At 45.7% G+C, this 19,412-nt stretch overlaps 2 protein-coding genes across 2 annotated transcripts in view; one reads left to right on the forward strand and one right to left on the reverse strand.

Annotated features, from left to right (window-relative positions):
* LOC147026597 (neurogenic locus notch homolog protein 1-like) overlaps nt 1-13,609 on the forward strand; it is an 85,548-nt gene extending 71,939 nt beyond the window's left edge. Inside the window, exons 29-35 of the mRNA XM_085882167.1 lie at nt 40-265; nt 2,840-2,936; nt 3,185-3,350; nt 4,812-5,140; nt 7,608-7,755; nt 7,853-7,950; nt 8,071-13,609. Coding sequence (XP_085738293.1) covers nt 40-265; nt 2,840-2,936; nt 3,185-3,350; nt 4,812-5,140; nt 7,608-7,755; nt 7,853-7,950; nt 8,071-9,318 — 2,312 coding nt within the window. The 3' untranslated portion in view covers nt 9,319-13,609. The remainder of the gene's footprint in view (nt 1-39; nt 266-2,839; nt 2,937-3,184; nt 3,351-4,811; nt 5,141-7,607; nt 7,756-7,852; nt 7,951-8,070) is intronic.
* SEC22B (SEC22 homolog B, vesicle trafficking protein) lies at nt 11,377-18,619 on the reverse strand. The gene is made up of 5 exons (XM_085882169.1): nt 18,188-18,619; nt 16,292-16,401; nt 14,838-14,998; nt 12,541-12,687; nt 11,377-11,846 (listed from the first exon to the last, which is right to left on the reverse strand). Exons 1-5 carry the CDS (start codon nt 18,260-18,262, stop codon nt 11,692-11,694), a joined length of 648 nt encoding a protein of 215 aa, XP_085738295.1. The 5' UTR covers nt 18,263-18,619; the 3' UTR covers nt 11,377-11,691.
* Between the last annotated feature and the right edge of the window lie 793 nt (nt 18,620-19,412).

Consider the following 19,412-nt stretch of genomic DNA (forward strand, 5'->3'; position numbering starts at 1 on the left):
CCTGTCCATATTCCTCCCTCAATAAATTGTTCTCTACAGTTGAGGAAATTCCTCATTTGGGAGGGACCAACATTTCATCGCTACTTCTGGGCCTTGGTTTGTCGCTGCTGTTGCTGGCGCTTGGCATCGGAGTCCTTGTAGGACAGCGCAGGCGACGGGAGCATGGACCACTGTGGTTCCCCGAAGGCTTCTCCTTCCGTCCATCCTCCACAGAAAAGAAGAAGAAGAGGCGTGAACCCCTTGGACAGGATGCTGTCGGCATGAAGTGAGTGCACAAGCTTGGATGAGTTTCATTTGATCTAATGCCTCAATAGACAGACAGACCAGGCAAGTGATGTTATTCTCCCTGTTGAATATAGATATATGTGTTGAAATTCATATACCTTTGATTGCTAGATGTGCAGAAATTCTCACAGGTTATTTACAGGTTTGTCGTGCTGTTACCAAACCACCATGCCAGTGTGAAAGCATATTGGATCCTTTAATTAACCCTTTGAATCCGAAGCTCCTTGGACTTTCGGCTCCCCCACCCTGGGCTCCATGGAGAAAAATCCGGCCGCTTCTTGTGTATGGAGGTTTGAATAGCTGCCGGTAAAATGGCCGCTCAGGTATATGAAAGTTTGAATAGCAGTTGGTAAACTGGCCACCAGGGTTCAAAGGGTTAGTCATTCACCTTTCAATTTTGAAAAGTTGTTTTCAGATGGGGTTCCTTCAAAGTGATTGTGTGCAGCTCCTCATTTCTGTCCTCACTCCTCATATCCTCTTCCCTCCATCTTCCACCAGCCAGCCCTGGTCACACACATGTCAGGTCAGGTCAGGTCAGCTCCTTGGATATAGTTCAGGTCACATGTTCTTCCAAAATGTTCTCCTCAGGTCAGGTCACATGTTCTTCCAAAATCCATACCTTGTTACCTTCCCGAATTATAAGCAGAACGTTTGCCTCTATGCCTTCATCCCTCAATTCTCTCATTTGTGGAACCGACTCCATATCTTTTTCTCCACCATCCATTCTTTCGAGAGTGTTACCCATCGTTACCTTATGCTTTCCCCCATACCCATTCCGGCTCTCTCTCCTGTTCTTGCTGACCTCCTCCCCTCCCATTACGTGCTTTGTAAGTGGGAAAACCTGCAAAATCGGCAGTGTATCAAATACTTGTTCGTGTGTGTGTGTGTGTGTGTGTGTGTGTGTGTGTGTGTGTGTGTGTGTGTGTGTGTGTGTATATGTATATATATATATATATATATAGACAAAATCTTTGCTAAAATCCCCTCCCTTTACCAATCACTCATAATTCCGAGATGATTCCGATATCCATAAGTAACCAGAAATTTCCCAAATCCCAGCAATCTTTCCGCCTGACTTAAATCTCATGACAACGGTGTAACTAGTCACATTTACTCGACTCAACAAACATTACACAATCATATGTAAGGAAAAAAAACCAATTTGTTCCATCTTGAAACATCGGAATACAAGCTTTTACAATGCACTGAACACAATACATTGCCTAACAGTCTCTAAAGAATTTGTGATAAGAGGCTATGATCAATTCCAGCAGTGTCTCATGTCAAAAAATAAATAAATAAATAAAGAAGCAGTTTTACACTCCAAGCTTGTGGCCGATTGGGAAGGGTGTTTGATGGTGAGGGTGACCAAGTTGAGTTATTTAGGAAGAAGTTGGTGAGATCTGGCTGGCGCACTCTCCTGATTCTGGGGTGAATGTAGCCATCAGTGTTTTTACCTCCACCACCGAAGGAGAAGGTGGTTGTTTTCACCCCCTTTCTGTTTGTCTGTTTGTTTGTTTGTGTGCAGGATATCTCAAAAAGTTGTGAACCGATCCGGATGAAATTTTGTGGACAGGTTGGGAGCGTGACAAGGACAAATTTATTCGATTTTGGGGAAGATCCGGAAACGGATCCGGCTACTACAATTTTAAGTGATTCCTCACCATTGAGAGATGGGGCCATAAACAATATAAAGCACAATATTTCAAAAAGTTGAAGACAGATTCAGGCGAAATTTGGTGAATACTTTCAGGTGTGTGACAAGGAAGAATTCATTCAATTTTGGTGAAGATCTGAATTACGGATCCGGATCCAATAATGTTTTAGGGCGATTCTTCACATTTGAGAGATTGGGCTAAACCGATATATAGTATGATATCTCAAAAAGTTGTGGACGCATTCGGATAAAACTTGGTGTACAGCTTAGGTGTGTGGCAAGGATGAATCAATTTGATTTTGGTGAAGATCCGAATCCAGATCTGGATGCGACAATTTTTTTAATTTTTAAGGTGATTCTTCACCATCGAGAGATCGGGCAAAAATGATATACAGCGTATTTCAAAAATATATTGGGCCCAATATGTTCGAGTGGATCAGGCATTGCATGGTAGATGTATGCGCTCTCCCGAGTGCCCTTCTAGTTTATTTTTGTTTTTTTTGTGCCCATGAAACCTCAAAACCTCGTGCTGGACATGGATCTTCAGGAAATTCCTTGATGAATGTGTTGGTCAGGGTGATGACTTCTCACAAATCTTGACTGTTCGCAGTGGTGACAGACACAAGTGTCTCCAATCTTTTTTGGGTCACCTGCACTAGTCATAGAAGCAGAAAATTGTTTATTCACGATCGACGTGAGAATGTTGCTAATTTTTACATGATGTAACTTAGCGCGAGTATTGAGCCTTTGATCTGTCGGTGTCAATGAACCTGCTGCCCTCCATTGTTTGGCTCCTTCATGAGCCTATATTTTTGTTTTGAAAGAATGGATGATACAATGTGAGCATGACCAGTAACCTATGACCCCTGATAACCATTCTTCTCCTCCCATCACTAGAACATTGTCCCAATGCTCAGTGGAGGCAAGTCTCATGGATGACAACCGCAATGAAGCCTGGTTCCAAGATGGCTTCCCAGGGGGCAAGCGCATCCGGGTCAGTCTACCTAATGCCTGAAGAATTACCAAAAAAATTAAAATCAAAACTTTTTACTCTTTGTTTAACAATCGGGGAAAAGCAGCATTTGTGGGAATTTTGCTGTGGATTTCCACACTGATCTACAGATGAAACCTGACCCATCACCGGAATCTCAGGACTGACTGCTAGTGATCATGGCACTCTTTGAATCACATAACAGCCCTCAATCCATTAATTGTGTCAATTCATTTTTCACTTCCTTACAGCTGGACGAGCAATTGATCCTGTCGGATGCCGAAGAGCCGGTGGATCATCGTCCTTGGACGCAGCAGCACCTAGAAGCCGCCGATCTACGAAATGCTCCGTCTCTTGCATTGACTCCACCACAGGGTGACACAGATGACTGTATGGACGTCAATGTACGTGGACCTGGTACGTAAACAGTCGCAGACAAACACCTTCCAGCCAGGAGTCAGTTAATTTTTTTTTTTTTTTTGAAAAGACATTTCCCTTATTTTTCTTTTTTCTTTTTTCTTTAAACAGAGGTTGAGGCTAATGTACGAGCAGGGGTAATGTTGATGCAGCTGTGAAACAGATCGGGTTTGCGTACAAGGGATGGCAGAGAAATGGGGAAGGAACGAACACACAGGCAGCGCAAGTAGGGACAAACAGACAGGACAAGGGAACCAAATGGACTGAGTAGATAATAAAGATGTGAGCAGACAGGAAAAGCTGATAAACAGGGTAAACATAGAAAAGTGTGGTCAGACAGGAGAGGAGAGTCAGCGAGAATATAAACGATCAGGAATAAAAGCAGGGGATAATGTGAGATGGCGATGGCTCACCATTTGAAGGAGGGGAGAGAAAAACATGATTGGACAGACTCAGGAAGTGGTTCGACAAAAGGAGTGGGGGACAACAGGGATGGAATTGAGCAGTCAGTCTGGATTTGGGGAGGGTAACAAGGTATGGTTTGATTTTTTGAGGGAAAGGATATCTTGTTACCCTCCCCATGAGCTCTTTAAATTTTGAAGTCCTTCATCCTCATGGGAGTGACTGGGACTAGCAATTGCAGCACAGTTGTGGCCAGCATGACAGCACAACTCGATATGACAGAGAAACTAGAACGACACTCGAGAGAGAGAGAGAGAGCATACTTCTGCCAGGCTAAACAGTTTACCTTTTGTTTTCCACTGATAGGCCAGATCTGGATCTGGACCTGAACCAAAATCGAATCGACTTGTTCTTGTCACCTCACCAACTTTATCCACCTCGTTTTGTCCTGACTCGTCCACAACTTTTTGAAATATCGTGTTATATATTGTTTTTGGCCCAATCTCTCAATGGTGAAGAATCACTTTTAAAAGTTCCTGTATCCATATTTGGAGCTTCACCAAAATCGATTCGTCCTTGTCGCACACCCAACCTCTCCACCAAATTTCATCCGAATCCGTTCACAACTTCTTGAGATATCCTGTTCACAGACGGACATACAGGGGTAAAAACATAACCTCCATCCACCCTCGGTGGCAGAGGTAATGAATGGTCATGCAACAAAGCAATTATTAAAAAAACAAATGTCATATTAGATCACAAAATTTGCCCAAAATATACCAAAAAGATGAATGAAGAAATGTGGGGCAAAAATAGATTTACAAAGGGCATGGTCACCAACTGTGTAACGAGCCAAAGCAAGAGAGCTTGGACAACCATGTGGTGACAACATTAAGGAACTGTCACGTGATGCTTTTGGCACTTCATTTTAACAAGGTCTCGAATGCACCGATTAGAGGTGTACGTATCACTGGTAATAGAGCTTGGTGGACAATTGTGATAAAACACCCAAAACGACACATTGCAGATAACATTACGTACCACCTTTTAATCTTTCAGATGGCTTCACGCCTCTCATGGTCGCATCGTTTCACGGCGGGGGCCTCGACACCGGCACGGGGGCAGATGACGATGGCGAGCCGTCCAACGAGGATGGAGACAGCGACGGATCTGCCAACATCATCACGGACCTCATCTGCCAAGGTGCGTCGCTGCATGCCCAGACAGACCGAACAGGCGAAGTGGCTCTCCATCTCGCTGCTCGTTACGCTCGTTCGGACGCAGCCAAGCGACTTCTGGATGCTGGAGCAGATGCCAATCTCACGGACTACATGGGCCGCTCGCCACTGCATGCAGCTGTCTCGGCAGATGCTCAAGGTGTTTTTCAGGTGGGAGCACAAGCTTAATATCGCTGCAAATGTTACAGGCCAAATGGGCGACTTTGGGGGGAAAAAAAACAATACATCATAGCTTATCTTTAAACTAACCCTAACCTTAACCCTAGTATGCAAGGAAAGCAAGAAGCTTGGATTGTAAGAATAGATTAAAAAAATTTTTTAACCTTAAATGGTGGTTGATCTGCCTTGAAAAAAAAAGGAAAAACTCACGTTTCGGGACTTTTTTATTTTATTTTTTTCGAGCCCAAAAAAACACCTCTGCCCCCATTGTTCTCTCTTTTGTCCGATTAAGGATAAGAAACGTTCGTTTTTTTTTTTTCCTTTTCTTCAAGGCGGATCAACCACCATTTAAGGTAGTCTATATCTAAGTAGCTGTAATTTATACGTTTCCTCATAGGTATCGATGACACCTGAAACGCATCAAAGGAAATCTCACATAAAGTATCTGTTTTATCTTTATCGCACTCTTTAAAGAGAAATTTGAATGTGAAATTAAGATTTCACTCACGAGGTGTTCGAGGAAATCCCGGCTGATGTTTCGACCAGGGTATCTGTTTATATTTATCATGGAATTTCCATGGGTTGAACGAGTTTTTATCTATTCTTACTTCCTGTACCACCCACGCTGATCGCTATTTGTGGGCTAAAATTAGCGATTATATTCGAGCTTGGATTGTAGTTTATCGCAGAAGATTGCTTCTCACTTCCTTTGATGCTCAGGCTAACCGTGCAGTAATGTATGTCTGTTAATCCCCAAGTTGATCACCTTGCATTGCAAAGTGTTGAAGCAGCACTTCTGTCACTCTAATTGTAATATCATCTGCTTGTCATTACCTGGAGATGGGAAGGTAGTTTTTAATGGCATGTCCTAAGACGCCGACATTATGGTCGAACAACATTCGTTTCCAGGTAGTTCGTCACACGAGAATGAAGACTTCTTGGCAATTCTTCAAAGCCACTCAATTCTGGATCACTGTCTTTTCAAATCCACACAACCTCATCGATTAAGGGTTTCACATGGCTTTTACGATGCAATCTTTTTCCACTTGGATTCTTAATTTTAACTTTTCTTACCTCTTAGTGCTTAATAATAATAAAACAATAACAATGATAGTGTGTTCCCTTACAGGGAACGTTGACGCTAGAGGTGGCCAATTGGCCCATCAAAGCCTGCGCTGTTATTACCAACCTATGGTTGTTTGTCCATGCTCAAGCCGTTTAAAATGCTGAGCGTCAAGCAAGGAAGCAGCACGTACCATTTTTAAAGTCTTTGGTATGGCTCGGCCGGGGCTTGATCCACTAACCTCGCAGACTCAGAGTGGATGCTCTGACCATGAAGTCACCGAGGCCGGTAAACAATAAGCGAGATGGGGATCGAACCCAAGGACTTTGCATTATCAGCAAAACACGAACCAGCTGAGCTCACCGGCTATTTGTCAATATACTTCGACAAGCGCTATTAAAAAAACAAGGACAAATGTGTCCAAGAGCCGCATCCTAAAGGTTTTGTCTTCACCAGAAGAAGAAGAACAAGAAGAAGAACAACGCGGAGCTCTCTTAGAGCCAGCATTCGCAACGCGACGCGGCTAAAAATCAACTGATTGATCAATAACAGGAATACGACTACTGGTAAATAGGTGACTCTGGATTTGTCTATCTGAAATGGTTACAAATCGCAGCTGTCATTCTCCATCAAAATATATGGGTGGTGGTTCACAGTTCAACCAAAGTTGAAAATAAAACCTGATACCAGATACGTTTTTCTTCTTTCTTTTATGAATACGAGCAGATACCCATCTACGACGGGTGAGGGGAACAGGACACATTCAATACTCGGTTACGGTAGTTTCTTTGCATGTTTTGCGCCACATTCAACAGCTCAGTTCATATTGGTGGCGTGTCTGGGTGCCCAGGGTAGCGCTTGAGACCGGTCGCTTTGGATTGTTGGCCTTGACACGTAGTGCCGGATGAGTAACACGAACGATTTGACATATTCATCGTTTCTATATTACCTCCATCAACAGATTAACAACATGGCAGGATAAAAGTCGGAAATGCTGAGTTGAACAAACGTCCTGAACTCATGGACTTAGTTAAGTAAAGCACGTCGTCTGGGACCCGGCCGTCGGTTTGCCGCTGAACGCTGCTGCTTGTGACGTCATCGATTCCCTGTTTGAAAATTCTATCTATATTCGATTTTTTTGAATCCGCTATTATCTGCGTAAATACATGGAACACATAATGTGAAGATTTCGGAAGTATGAACAGAATATGTTATGAATATGAACAGTATGAACAGAAAAGTGTGTTCGAAGTTCCAGGCTTAAGCCCATTATATTATATATTATGATGTGTTATGGATTTCGCTTCATTCATGTTTGGGGAGACCGATAATTGATGCTGTTCAAATTATGGTCTCATTGGGAGCCGTTCTTTTTGCATCGTCCACTCTGCCTAGATCCTGATTCGTAACCGTGCCACGGACGTGGACGCACGCATGCATGATGGGACAACCCCGTTGATGTTGGCTGCACGTCTTGCCGTTGAGGGTATGGTGGAAGAACTTATTTCCTGCCATGCCGACGTCAATGCTGTTGATGATCACGGTACGGAGATTTGACAATTGGTGCATTGCCCATTTCTCATAGTACTGGCACCACCACCACCACACATCCAATGTGTCCTTCCTCTCCCTTTGCGCAGGGAAGTCTGCTCTGCATTGGGCAGCCGCAGTGAACAATATTGAAGCAACAGTGGCACTGCTAAAGAATGGAGCTAACAAGGACCTGCAGGACAACAAGGCAAGTGCATAGATCATTGGTATAGCATTTCGATGAATAACTGGCACAAAACCGTCGTCTGTGTACTATTTTGAGGAAATGTTATTAAAACTCGGTGGTTGTCCTTTTCTCTTTTTAAAGGAGGAGACACCATTGTTTTTGGCAACACGGGAGGGAAGCTATGAAGCGGCACAACTGTTGCTGGAGCATTTTGCCAACCGAGACATTACAGACCACATGGATCGACTTCCACGAGATGTGGCACAAGAGCGACTGCATCACGATATTGTCCGTTTGCTTGATGAGTTCAACTTGGTTCGGAGTCCTGCTGGAGGTGCAACAGAGGCGAACAGTGGTACGACAGGGAGTCTCTCTTCAACAGTGGCAACCCAGCTAAGTAATGGAACTGGCACACCCCCATTTTCTAGCAACCAAAAATCTGGAAAGAAGGGTGGGCCACGTAGGCCTGTGAAAGCTGAAGCTGGGACAGGTCGAATGAAAAGGGGAGGAAAGAGAGCAGGGACAAGTACTGCTGCAGAGAGCAGTAGGCTGCTGGGCCTTGGCGGCTCAGCTTCGCTTTCACCCGTAGATTCCGAATCTTCCAATGGTGCATTATCTCCAACAATGCTAACGTCAACATGTCAGGGGGCTCCACCTATTCTTTATCCCTCACTCGATTCGGGCCAGCCAGGGGCGATTGCTCATGGGCTTCGGCAACACCACTATCTGCACCCTCAGCAGCGGTTGGCTTCGCCGCAGTCGACTGCTTACTGGCTCCAGGCACAATACGGACCACAGCAAGTGCAGCTGCTGCCACAAAGGCCAATGATAGTACCAAATCACTTTTTGCCAAACATACTACCTTCCACCGGTCTACAGGGCTACCCTGTCGGCAAACCGCTTGCTCACGAACATCACCTTCACCGCTTTGGGGGAAATGGAACATTCTTCATTCCAGCTCAAAGGCAACCGATACCCCCAGCGCATTTTATTCCACCCTCTTCTACTTCACATGGGCCACGCTTGCAGTTCTCAACAGCCCCAAACCGCTTATTGTCACCACCACGAGAGGCCGAAGTGAAGGGCGAGACAGTCGATGTCAACCATTTCCCAACCCCACCGACTCAGCACGCAGATGGAACAGCCATATGTAGGCCAGCTGTTCCCTTTCAGCAACTCCAGGCCCAAAACTTACCCCTGACATCTGAACACCCTTACCTGACCCCATCTCCTGAGCAGTCTTCATCTCCAGAGCAGTGGTCAAATGCTTCTCCAGCCAGTGGAATTGCAGACTGGTCTGAGGGTATAACAAGTCCAGCCTTAAGGCAAGGTCTTGGCCCGAGACCGGTAGATGTACCTGGCCAGCTAAGCATGCCAGTTTACATGTGAACTACGAATGCCAAACTCTGAAAAAAAAAGAAAAGTTTTCCTCATGCTTGTGAGTGTTTTCTCAAGGATACCCTTGGTGGAAGATTGTCTTATTAACTTTGTCTGTCAGCCGACAGATGCGGTTGGGATTTTGTAGTGGGTTGTCAAGGAGTGAACTGGCAAGTGGTGAAGGGGAGTTTTCGATGGCGATGTCCATAACCTGTCGAGCTCCCAATCGCTATCAATCCCCATAAAAGGGTTCCCGGCAGCCGGGAGAGGTACGCCTGGAGCTTAGCATTATGGATGCAAGACCTCAGCGAAGATGAACATTGCGAGAGGTCTTGACCTTTCCACCCATCTCCTACTCACCCTCCCGTATGTGAAGTTGTCGGTGCTACAGACTCAGCACATACTCATAACGGTTTGTGTAAGTGATTAGTGGAATGGCAATTGGATGAGTGCAGGTTTTGTATAAAGGGGAGATGGGTTTTTATAACTATATATACACCTTGTATGGGGTTAGGGTTATCCATGCAAGTTAAGTTTAAGACGAGTTTTGGGCGGTTGAACTTTACAGCTTCGCAACATTCTGAATGCAAATCATGGGGCTACTCTAAATGGCCACAGTGGAACGTTTCTAGTAGCATGTGGAACTGCTCAGCCCTTATTGGGTCACCAACGTCCAAGTCCTGCGTGCTGCTTTGCTCGGCAACTCAGACGGTCGTTGCACCTCGCAAGAGTATTTATTAAAGACGAATTGGCTTTGTTGGAAGATGCGAAGTACCGTGTTGGAGAATAATTTCCACGATGTCCAACACCGAGTGATTTGTCGTTTTTAATCCGTCAAATTCACTCCAAGCTTGAAGCAGTGGGATTAACAAGACGATGACTCGATCTCTCCACTTGGTAACGTACTCAACTGGAATGTCTTAAATAATGCAGTCTTTAAAAATGTTACATTCTTTTTTGAAATACATTTATAACTGTCTTAATGCATTGTTTATAGCAATGTGCTACCTAGTTCAAATGAGGGAGTAATAACAGCCTTAAATTTGATGCAAGATGTTGCGCTTTTATCGTAATTCTGCAAATTTGTGTATTTTCTCAAGAAAAAGATTTTTTGTTTGTTTGTTTTTTTTTTTTTTTGGCAGCATTTCCGCTGGCTCTGATTTTTAACCCCACCCTGAACAAGTGTAGATTAACACCAATGCAAATATTTTGTGTTGGTTTAGACCTAACAATTTCACAGGTTGCCTTATTAACCAAGTGCATGTCACATTTACCAGAGACGTCGTGCGCAGAGGGATTAGCACTAACTCGTGACCCCGTGTGTCAAAGGGTGCACATTAACTCCGTCGTGGGCAATTTGAGGCTCGCACGAACATATACTGTATATGGAAAAACGGCTTCCCATTAACCACGTTGAGATATACACGAGTGGAATAACCAAAGGATCGAAAGATTGTAGTGCGCCACCTGGCACAGTTTAGCATCGTGCTGGAGCCGCTAAAACATCCGGACCAAAAGGTTTTATGGTACCTGGGTTACCGTGGGAACGGTGACCACGCCTCTCCGACGCATAATGGTTCACTCCCATTTGGGTCAGTACGAGGAAGGCAGCTTGTGTCAGTGAGGTCCATGACTAACCGACGGGCCACTTGCGCCAATATCTTTGCATTAACCAAATTAATCTCAAGATATAGTGTCCTGTACACACACCAGCACAGTACCCAATTGGTCCAATTATTTGGTACATGTAGTACTGTTGGTAACGGGCCCTTCCATTGTGAATAATAGAAAGCCGTTTTAAGAATCCTTGCATTAAATGTTTTATTACTATAGTTTTGCAGGACAAATAACTAGAAAAGTTTTTTTTTTTTTTGTACGCCTCACTGTCGTAATAAAATTTTTATCTACAACCAAACAGGCTGTGTCCCCACCCCAGCCAATGATGCTACTCATGAAAGAAGAACAAAAATAATGGTTTTGGGAGAATGTTTAAAAATTTGCTCAACTTAAAATCCTCCACAAAGTGGTGTCTTACCCTCGGCATTGGGAAACAAAAATCAGTTCCTGAACTTCAGACTCAACATGGAACTTTAATGGTTGCTCACATTATGAAGGGCCAACGATGTTGCCAGCACGATACATATCTATGCTGTACACAAACAAAGCACAACTGCACGTGGAGACAAGAACGAGTTGTTGGAAAAAAAGAAAAGATCAAATGTTGCACGAGAGAAAATAAAATACGGAGAAGGAAAGTGAGGGTTACCAGGGATAGTGATAAATCAAGGAAGAATAGTGTCAACATTTTTCTGAAACACTGCAGTGACATCGCAGGGATTGTAGTCAGGAACAGGGTGGGTTGCAGAAAAGGTAGTGCAGGACCAATCAGAGCCACCAAAAGCGGATGTACAGGATGAACATGAGAGAGAAAAGCGCCACGGCGGCCACCTTGGCATACGTGGACCTCATGTTGAGGTATCGTGCGTCCTGCCGATACTTCCGAGAAAGGCTCGAGAGGCTGCTTGCCTTGCTGTCCAACACTGAGGTCGAGGGCGCATAATCGGACGGGCATCATTAATACACGATTTGCCAGAAACACAAATTGTTAACAGATAAGCTCGCTCGGTAATTGGACAGTCAAGATGCAAAGCTTTAAGTAACCCTCGGTGTTTTTCTTAGAGAGGAGGTACGAGGACATTTTTATGGTGAATGTGACAATTACATGAATGCGTCAAACTAAATCCGTTTCCTCCACAATGAGTAGTGAAAACCATCACGTCACCACGTTGCCATCCACGACAGCAGTTTCCATTGTTAAAAGATCATTCAACAAGGCTGAGCCCCACAATTGTATTATACAGTTTAAATTACAGTGCATCTGGAAATGGGGGTGAGGCTAATGATAGACCAATGACGATCATTTCTCCCGTCTCTTTGTGAACGAGTGGAGAAATATAGTGCATTTTGGAGTAAAAATGCTGGGTAATGTATGTATACTCATAAGCTTTGAGAGAATGTCGATAATGGTGGTAACCAATTCCCATAATCATGTGCTTCCTTTATTGAAGCCCATGCTGAAAACCAAGATGGTGACAAGAGCTCACAAATTTGCAGTCAATGAAAACACCAAGCTTGTTTAAACTTGCAGACTTAAATGGCTGCACAGTATGCCGATTCGATACGAGCTCAATTTTAAATGGTTTGGGGTGAAGGCCAGGCTCGTTTATGACTCACCGGACAGTGCTTCACCTCTCTGCAGCACCTCTTCAATATTGGTTACCATGATCCGTTGTACATCCTGTAGCTCGGTATTGATGGAGCTCAAGTTTCGCCGCGTGCGGGAATCCACGTAGGACTTCTTGGCTTTCTGAATGTAAGTGTCTGGGTGGGATGGAAAGGGGGAAGGGGGGGGGAGGTGAAAGGAGGAAGGGGATCAAAGGTCGGTTCACGGTTGAGCTGAGGACAATGTGGACTCGGATAACTTTGGGCTTCCTTAAGATGGTATACATTATATTTAAGGTGGAAGTAGGTGAAATCATTCAACACTTTAACAATGCAATATTCAATATTGATACTGTGCTCCCAATTTGCTACATGGAGCTTTGACATGAATCACATGAAAGACAAGGACACAGAAGTCGGTGTACGAGGAGCATTCGAAAAGTTCTCAGTCCAGCATACATTCGTACAAGACTCACCAATTTTTCATTATAGTGTCCCTCCAATGACTGAGGATGGTGTAGAGGTATTGCGCTTTACTTAGCTTTGAGCTGTATAATCTGGGTTCGATTCCCAACCTGACTAGAAACTCAGATTTGTGCTTCATAGGCAGGGCACTGCATCACAGTGCCTCGTCTCGGATGAATGTTAAACCCGGTGTTCCACTTGCTAACATCAGCTGGTGGACAATAATGACCCCACGGTGCTTTTGTGAAGAATGGGCAAGTTGTCGACGGTAAAAATTTCTTGTGTGGAGGTGATCCCTTGTGCAGATTCCAATTTTATTTTGCCATCCGAGACCTTGGTGAAGCCACGTTTCCTCCCAGTTACTATAGAACAGAGAAAATCCGCTCGGTCTCCGTTCACTGGTTCTCCACCAATTTTACACCGAAAAAATGCCAACATTGAAATACTTCACACCAGTGACCAACGCGGCAAACGGGATGTGACGCTTCACGCGCGGTGCATCGTTGTACTGTATCATATCAAAATGGCGGACGGATGGTTACGATAACGTGCAGTTTCTTTCTCGCATTTTATGTATTAAACCAGCAACAATTTGAAATTTTGAGAGCGCAGGGAATCCAGAGATGCTTGGTGATATGATTGAGGAGTTGTAGTATGCAATACGAGGTGCTGAGGAGGTGAAGAAGGAAGCGGTTTACGCGACCACAGACTGCAATTGCCTGCATCGAAGGAGCGACGTGCAATCGAAGGATGTTCAAGTCCAGCCAATTCCTCTTTGCAATGATTGTCCACGCAACACTAATGGGAATAACTCGTCAAATTTATGAATGGAAACGAGTAGAAAGTGCGGATATAACGAGTAAAACAAGTGGGGGGGGGGGGGAAAAAACCCGGAAAGCAAAAAGTAAAATTTAACTGACACTGAAAAAAAGCCAAATGATCTTGGAAAAAAAAAACACACACGCACACACACCTTATGATGGAGCAAATGTACATGGTTATGCATGTATATTTGTGACCAAAACGTCGTCGTCCTCAACAAAATCTGCCATGTTGTATCTACGAGGTATTGTGGAAAACAAATCTCTTTCTAACCACTTACTCACCGACTGATATTAAAGATCGGTACCTCCTAGGTGACGTAGAAAGCTAAAATTTTGTGTTCCGATGGACATTGAAGCCAATCCACCAGGAGAAATTGCAGAACTGTCGGCCAACATCCGTAAATGAAAAAAAAAATGCAGGCGAGCGACCCGAGACAATGGGGAAGCACGGTAATTTTGCATGCCAGTCGGTGGACATCGAAGCTGATAACACGAGGAAAAAAAAAAATAATAAAAAAAAACTGTTCCCGTCGATCATTCGTGTTCATATTCCATGATCGAAGTGATCGAAGCTAATGGATGGTCAAACGTTGCTTTGCAAAATTCCAGGTCCTGTGGATAGTTTGATGACCTAAATGCGATCCTCCACGATTGTCTCAAACTAGGCAGCAGTTTGTGGGACGGTCACCCCTTTGGCTTCTACAGCAAAGATGGCACACCTTCACCTTCAGCATTTCTTTGGCGCACCTTTACATTAAAAAAAAAATGGATTACTAGGCCTTCAATTGTCAAGGAGTAAAGCAACATGGTATATAGGGGTCTGATCCTCCGATCTTGAAACCGGTCGTAACGTGATCACAAGGAAGCAAGAAAACAGGTTTGCGATAGAAACGACATTGTGATGGCCTTGAACGATCTATCTTGTATACACTTTCAGATACAAGCAACAGTTTCAAAGCCAAAGACCAGGGAAGTATCAACCAATGGAAGCACAATGGAAGTCTGAATTTGTAGGCCTACCAAACTCGATGAATGAATAAGGCCGTGACACTGCCGCCACCTTTTTGCCATAGAGTTCGTGGAACTCAGTTTGCAGCTCCTCCAGGTACGCAAAAGCCAGCTTCTTGGGAAACGCACCCTCGCACAACACCAGGTAGCAAACGCCTTGCTCAATCAGGTAGCTTGGGGTGCAGTGGGTGGGGATGCAAGGCTCGATATAAATTAGTTCCCAGCTCGTAACCTGCACTGTGTATGGTACATTGGTGGAAGCATCGAGTTAAATAATGACACACCTTAATGATCTGAAATTAAAGTGAAGCTTCGAGAGAGAACCCTTCGACCTCCGTTATAAGTAAAGCTGTTAATTTTACCGCATAACTCTTTGTCCCGATAAAACTGAAGAAACTACCTCTTCCACCATCGATCATGGAATTAGTGACCTGATGAAAGAATACAAAATGAACCGAAATTGGTTAAAATAAATAATTACATCCTGATGATGATGCATCGACTGGGATGATTGAGGGAAAGGGGAGAAAGATCATGAAGCATGATTTTTTAGAGAGTGTCGGTGCTGCCAAAGCAGTTTCTCCGGCTGAGGTTACAATCCTGGATAGCTCGCCACACCGCCACAGGAACTCGGGGCAGGAATTTGGCCAGGGTGTCGGTGATAGCTCACCTCCTCTTCGCGAAGGACACCAAGCGGTCTTTAACATCCACCAACTGATCACGGCAGATGAGACGCCCACTTTAACGTCCATCCGAGGGACGGCACACACATTGATGAATCACCCTGCCTGTGAAACACCAGGGTGACAGTTTATAGCTGCATCGGGATTCAAACCCAGGCGAGACAGCTAAAAGGTGAGTGACTGTACCATACATACCTACCTACCTCTAGCCACCGTGCCAGGATGGAGCTAAGTTATAGAATTAAGAAGATGATTATATTTAAGGAAAGTTAAGGGAACTTTAACAATTGAAATCTCATGACTCCCTGTTAGTCTGTCTGGAGCTCGGTTGAGTACTGCGCTTCCCTCTGGGCTCGGGAAACAGCATGACATGTCACTCGACTGGACATTGTTCTTCTAATCATCACGTTGTGGTTAAACTCCCCCCATCCAGGCTTGCCTCCCATTCTGACATCTGCAGAACCACCTTCCCAAGGCTGTTCAATCGCACCCATCAAACAGGTGGTGCACCACCATCTCAAGTCATACCACGAACAACAATCTTTTACATTGGTTGTGATGTCATCCCCCAATGTAGATAGAGATAGCTACCTTGTTTGCACACCCGAAACCCTTCACTCAGTTTATTGCATTTATGTACTCTGCTTTCCCAAGAAGATACGGATCATGAGGGAAACATACCATTAAATAAAAAGGTCACCTTACATTTCCAAAACTCGATCATCACGACCGGCTATGGATGACCTGGATGGTTAAACATGGACAGTACACGGTGAGACTCACTGGAACATCATGGGACCAGCTTCGAGCGTGCAGCGAGATGGAGACTGCTCGTTCAACTTGCGGAATAGCTGCTTCGCCTGGCTCTGGTACTCCATCAGGTTCCTACCGGACTGCATGTGAACACCGGCACGCACGTACACAGTTACTCGTGCGTTGGCACACCCACACGCTGACACCCATATTCCTTCACACACCCACACGCTGACACCCCGATTCCTTCACACACCCACACGCTGACACCCATATTCCTTCACACACCCACACGCTGACACCCATATTCCTTCACACACCCACACGCTGACACCCCGATTCCTTCACACACCCACACGCTGACACCCATATTCCTTCACACACCCACACGCTGACACCCCGATTCCTTCACACACCCACACGCTGACACCCATATTCCTTCGCACACCCATACACAGACACCGCTATTCCTTCGCACACCCATACACAGACACCGCTATTCCTTCGCACACCCACACGCTGACACCCATATTCCTTCACACACCCATACGCTGACACCCATATTCCTTCACACACCCACACGCTGACACCCATATTCCTTCACACACCCATACGCTGACACCCATATTCCTTCACACACCCATACGCTGACACCCATATTCCTTTTCACACCTATACGCCGATGCCCACTATTCCTTCGCACACCCGTACGCCAACTATTCCTTCGCACACTATTCCTTTGCACACCCGTACACCGACAACCACTATTCCTTCGCACACCTGTACGCTGATGCCCACTATTCTTTCGCACACCCATACACCGATGCCCACTATTCCTTCGCACAGCCGTACGCCAACACCCACTATTCCTTCACACACCCATACGCCAACAGACTATTCCTTTGCACACCTGTACACAGACACCGCTATTCCTTTGCACACCCATAGGCTGACACCCCTATTCATTCACACACCCATACAGACACCCCTATTCATTCACACACCCATACAGACATCACTATTCCTTTGCACACCTGTACGCCCACTATTCCTTCGCACACCTGTACGCCGACGCCCACTATTCCTTCGCACACCTGTACGCCGACGCCCACTATTCCTTTGCACACCCGTACGCCGACGCCCACTATTCCTTTGCACACCCGTACGCCGACGCCCACTATTCCTTCGCACACCCGTACGCCGACGCCCACTATTCCTTCGCACACCCGTACGCCGACGCCCCCTATTCCTTCGCACACCCGTACGCCGACGCCCCCTATTCCTTCGCAAACCCGTACGGCGACTATTCCTTCGCAAACCCGTACGGCGACTATTCCTTCGCACACCCGTACACAGACACCGCTATTCCTTCGCACACCCGTACACAGACACCGCTATTCCTTCGCACACCCGTACACAGACACCGCTATTCCTTCGCACACCCGTACACAGACACCGCTATTCCTTCGCACACCCGTACACAGACACCGCTATTCCTTCGCACACCCATACACAGACACCCATATTCCTTCACACACCCATACACAGACACCCATATTCCTTCACACACCCATACACAGACACCGCTATTCCTTCACACACCCATACACAGACACCCATATTCCTTCGCACACCCATACACAGACACCGCTATTCCTTCGCACACCCATACACAGACACCGCTATTCCTTCGCACACCCATACACAGACACCGCTATTCCTTCGCACACCCATACACAGACACCGCTATTCCTTCGCACACCCGTACACAGACACCGCTATTCCTTCGCACACCCGTACACAGACACCGCTATTCCTTCGCACACCCATACACCGACGCCCACTGTTCCTTCGCACACCTGTATCCGTAACCGCACTCGGCCTACCCACTTCGACTCGAGGCATCACCGTTGTTCCCTCACTCACCTGTTCGTCTTCTTGCATCGACGCTGCCAATGGAAGCCCGTCCGCCACTCGGGCGATCATCGTCATCACGACCATCGTGCTTGTGGTGTTCGTGTCTCTCTCCCTCCCTCTCGGCAATGTCGATCTCACTGAACTCGTCCTTGGACAGTCTCGTTCCACCACCAGACGCCGTCTCACTGCATCGTAACCAATCGCCTCGCTGTGTCTGGTTCTCCCCGGGCCGGTGATCCCAGTCCGGTCCCGCGACTCGGGGATGACGTGGCCCACGGTCCACCGGTCACGTTTCACACTCTTCGCTTCCCCGAACCCTTCACTATTCCTTCCCGTCACCGCTGAACTGTCCTGTGGGTTTTACTCTCCGATTGTCCTTGTTCGTCGATTTATCGTTGCCTCGTCCGCCAACAACAACAACAACAACAACAACAACAACAACAACAACAACAACGTCACCCGACTCGAACCACCGGAAACGGATTCATTCGGTTTTATTTCATTCCGACCCCCAGACCATGTACATCTCGCCAAGTACCGTTTAATCGAATCACCATTCACTAACTAGCAAAGAGAGAGTGTGTGTGTGTGTGTCTGTACATTCCAACATGTGAAAGCCAAAGGAAGTCAAAAACCTCGAGCGTAGTAACCGTGACAGCTCTTATACACCGCCTAAAGTGTGACCTCAAAAATCCGACTAAATACGTCGTGGATGTTGTGTTTCTGAACTTTCAAAATGTTTTTCGAATGCAACTTCACCACTGGACTTTTGAAAACTTCACTCTTTTGAGAATTTATTTCAATGTAAAAGGGCCCGATCCTCCGATCCACCATCAGAACGTTCGGACGCACAAATCCGTGGATTACCTCCAAAATAAAAATAACCAAAGATGGATTTTAATCCTTCACTTCACCGTCCCGACGGGGATGTGCTGAGAATGAGTTACCGACCTTCGAGTACTCACTCATCCACCATGAACGATGAAGATATTGGGAAGAGAATGAGGCGGAAAAGAAGGTTTTTGTTTAACCAGGTGCCGAACCAGGTCAAAATTCCACACAATTGGTTCATCAGCAGAGGACAAACATTTTATTCCATAATTCTTTCTCACATGATGCTCGGCCGAGCACTGAACGTGGAGGAAAACAGACTTTCCCAAACATTCAACACTTGTGATATTACAGCCTTCATTGGTTTCGACGCATCATACGACGTCTGCAAGTGTTTCCTCAC

The sequence above is a fragment of the Eptatretus burgeri genome, chromosome 5, assembly GCF_056783735.1.
Source record: "Eptatretus burgeri isolate ZD-2024b chromosome 5, Ebu_testis_v1, whole genome shotgun sequence".
Lineage (NCBI taxonomy): Eukaryota > Metazoa > Chordata > Myxini > Myxiniformes > Myxinidae > Eptatretus > Eptatretus burgeri.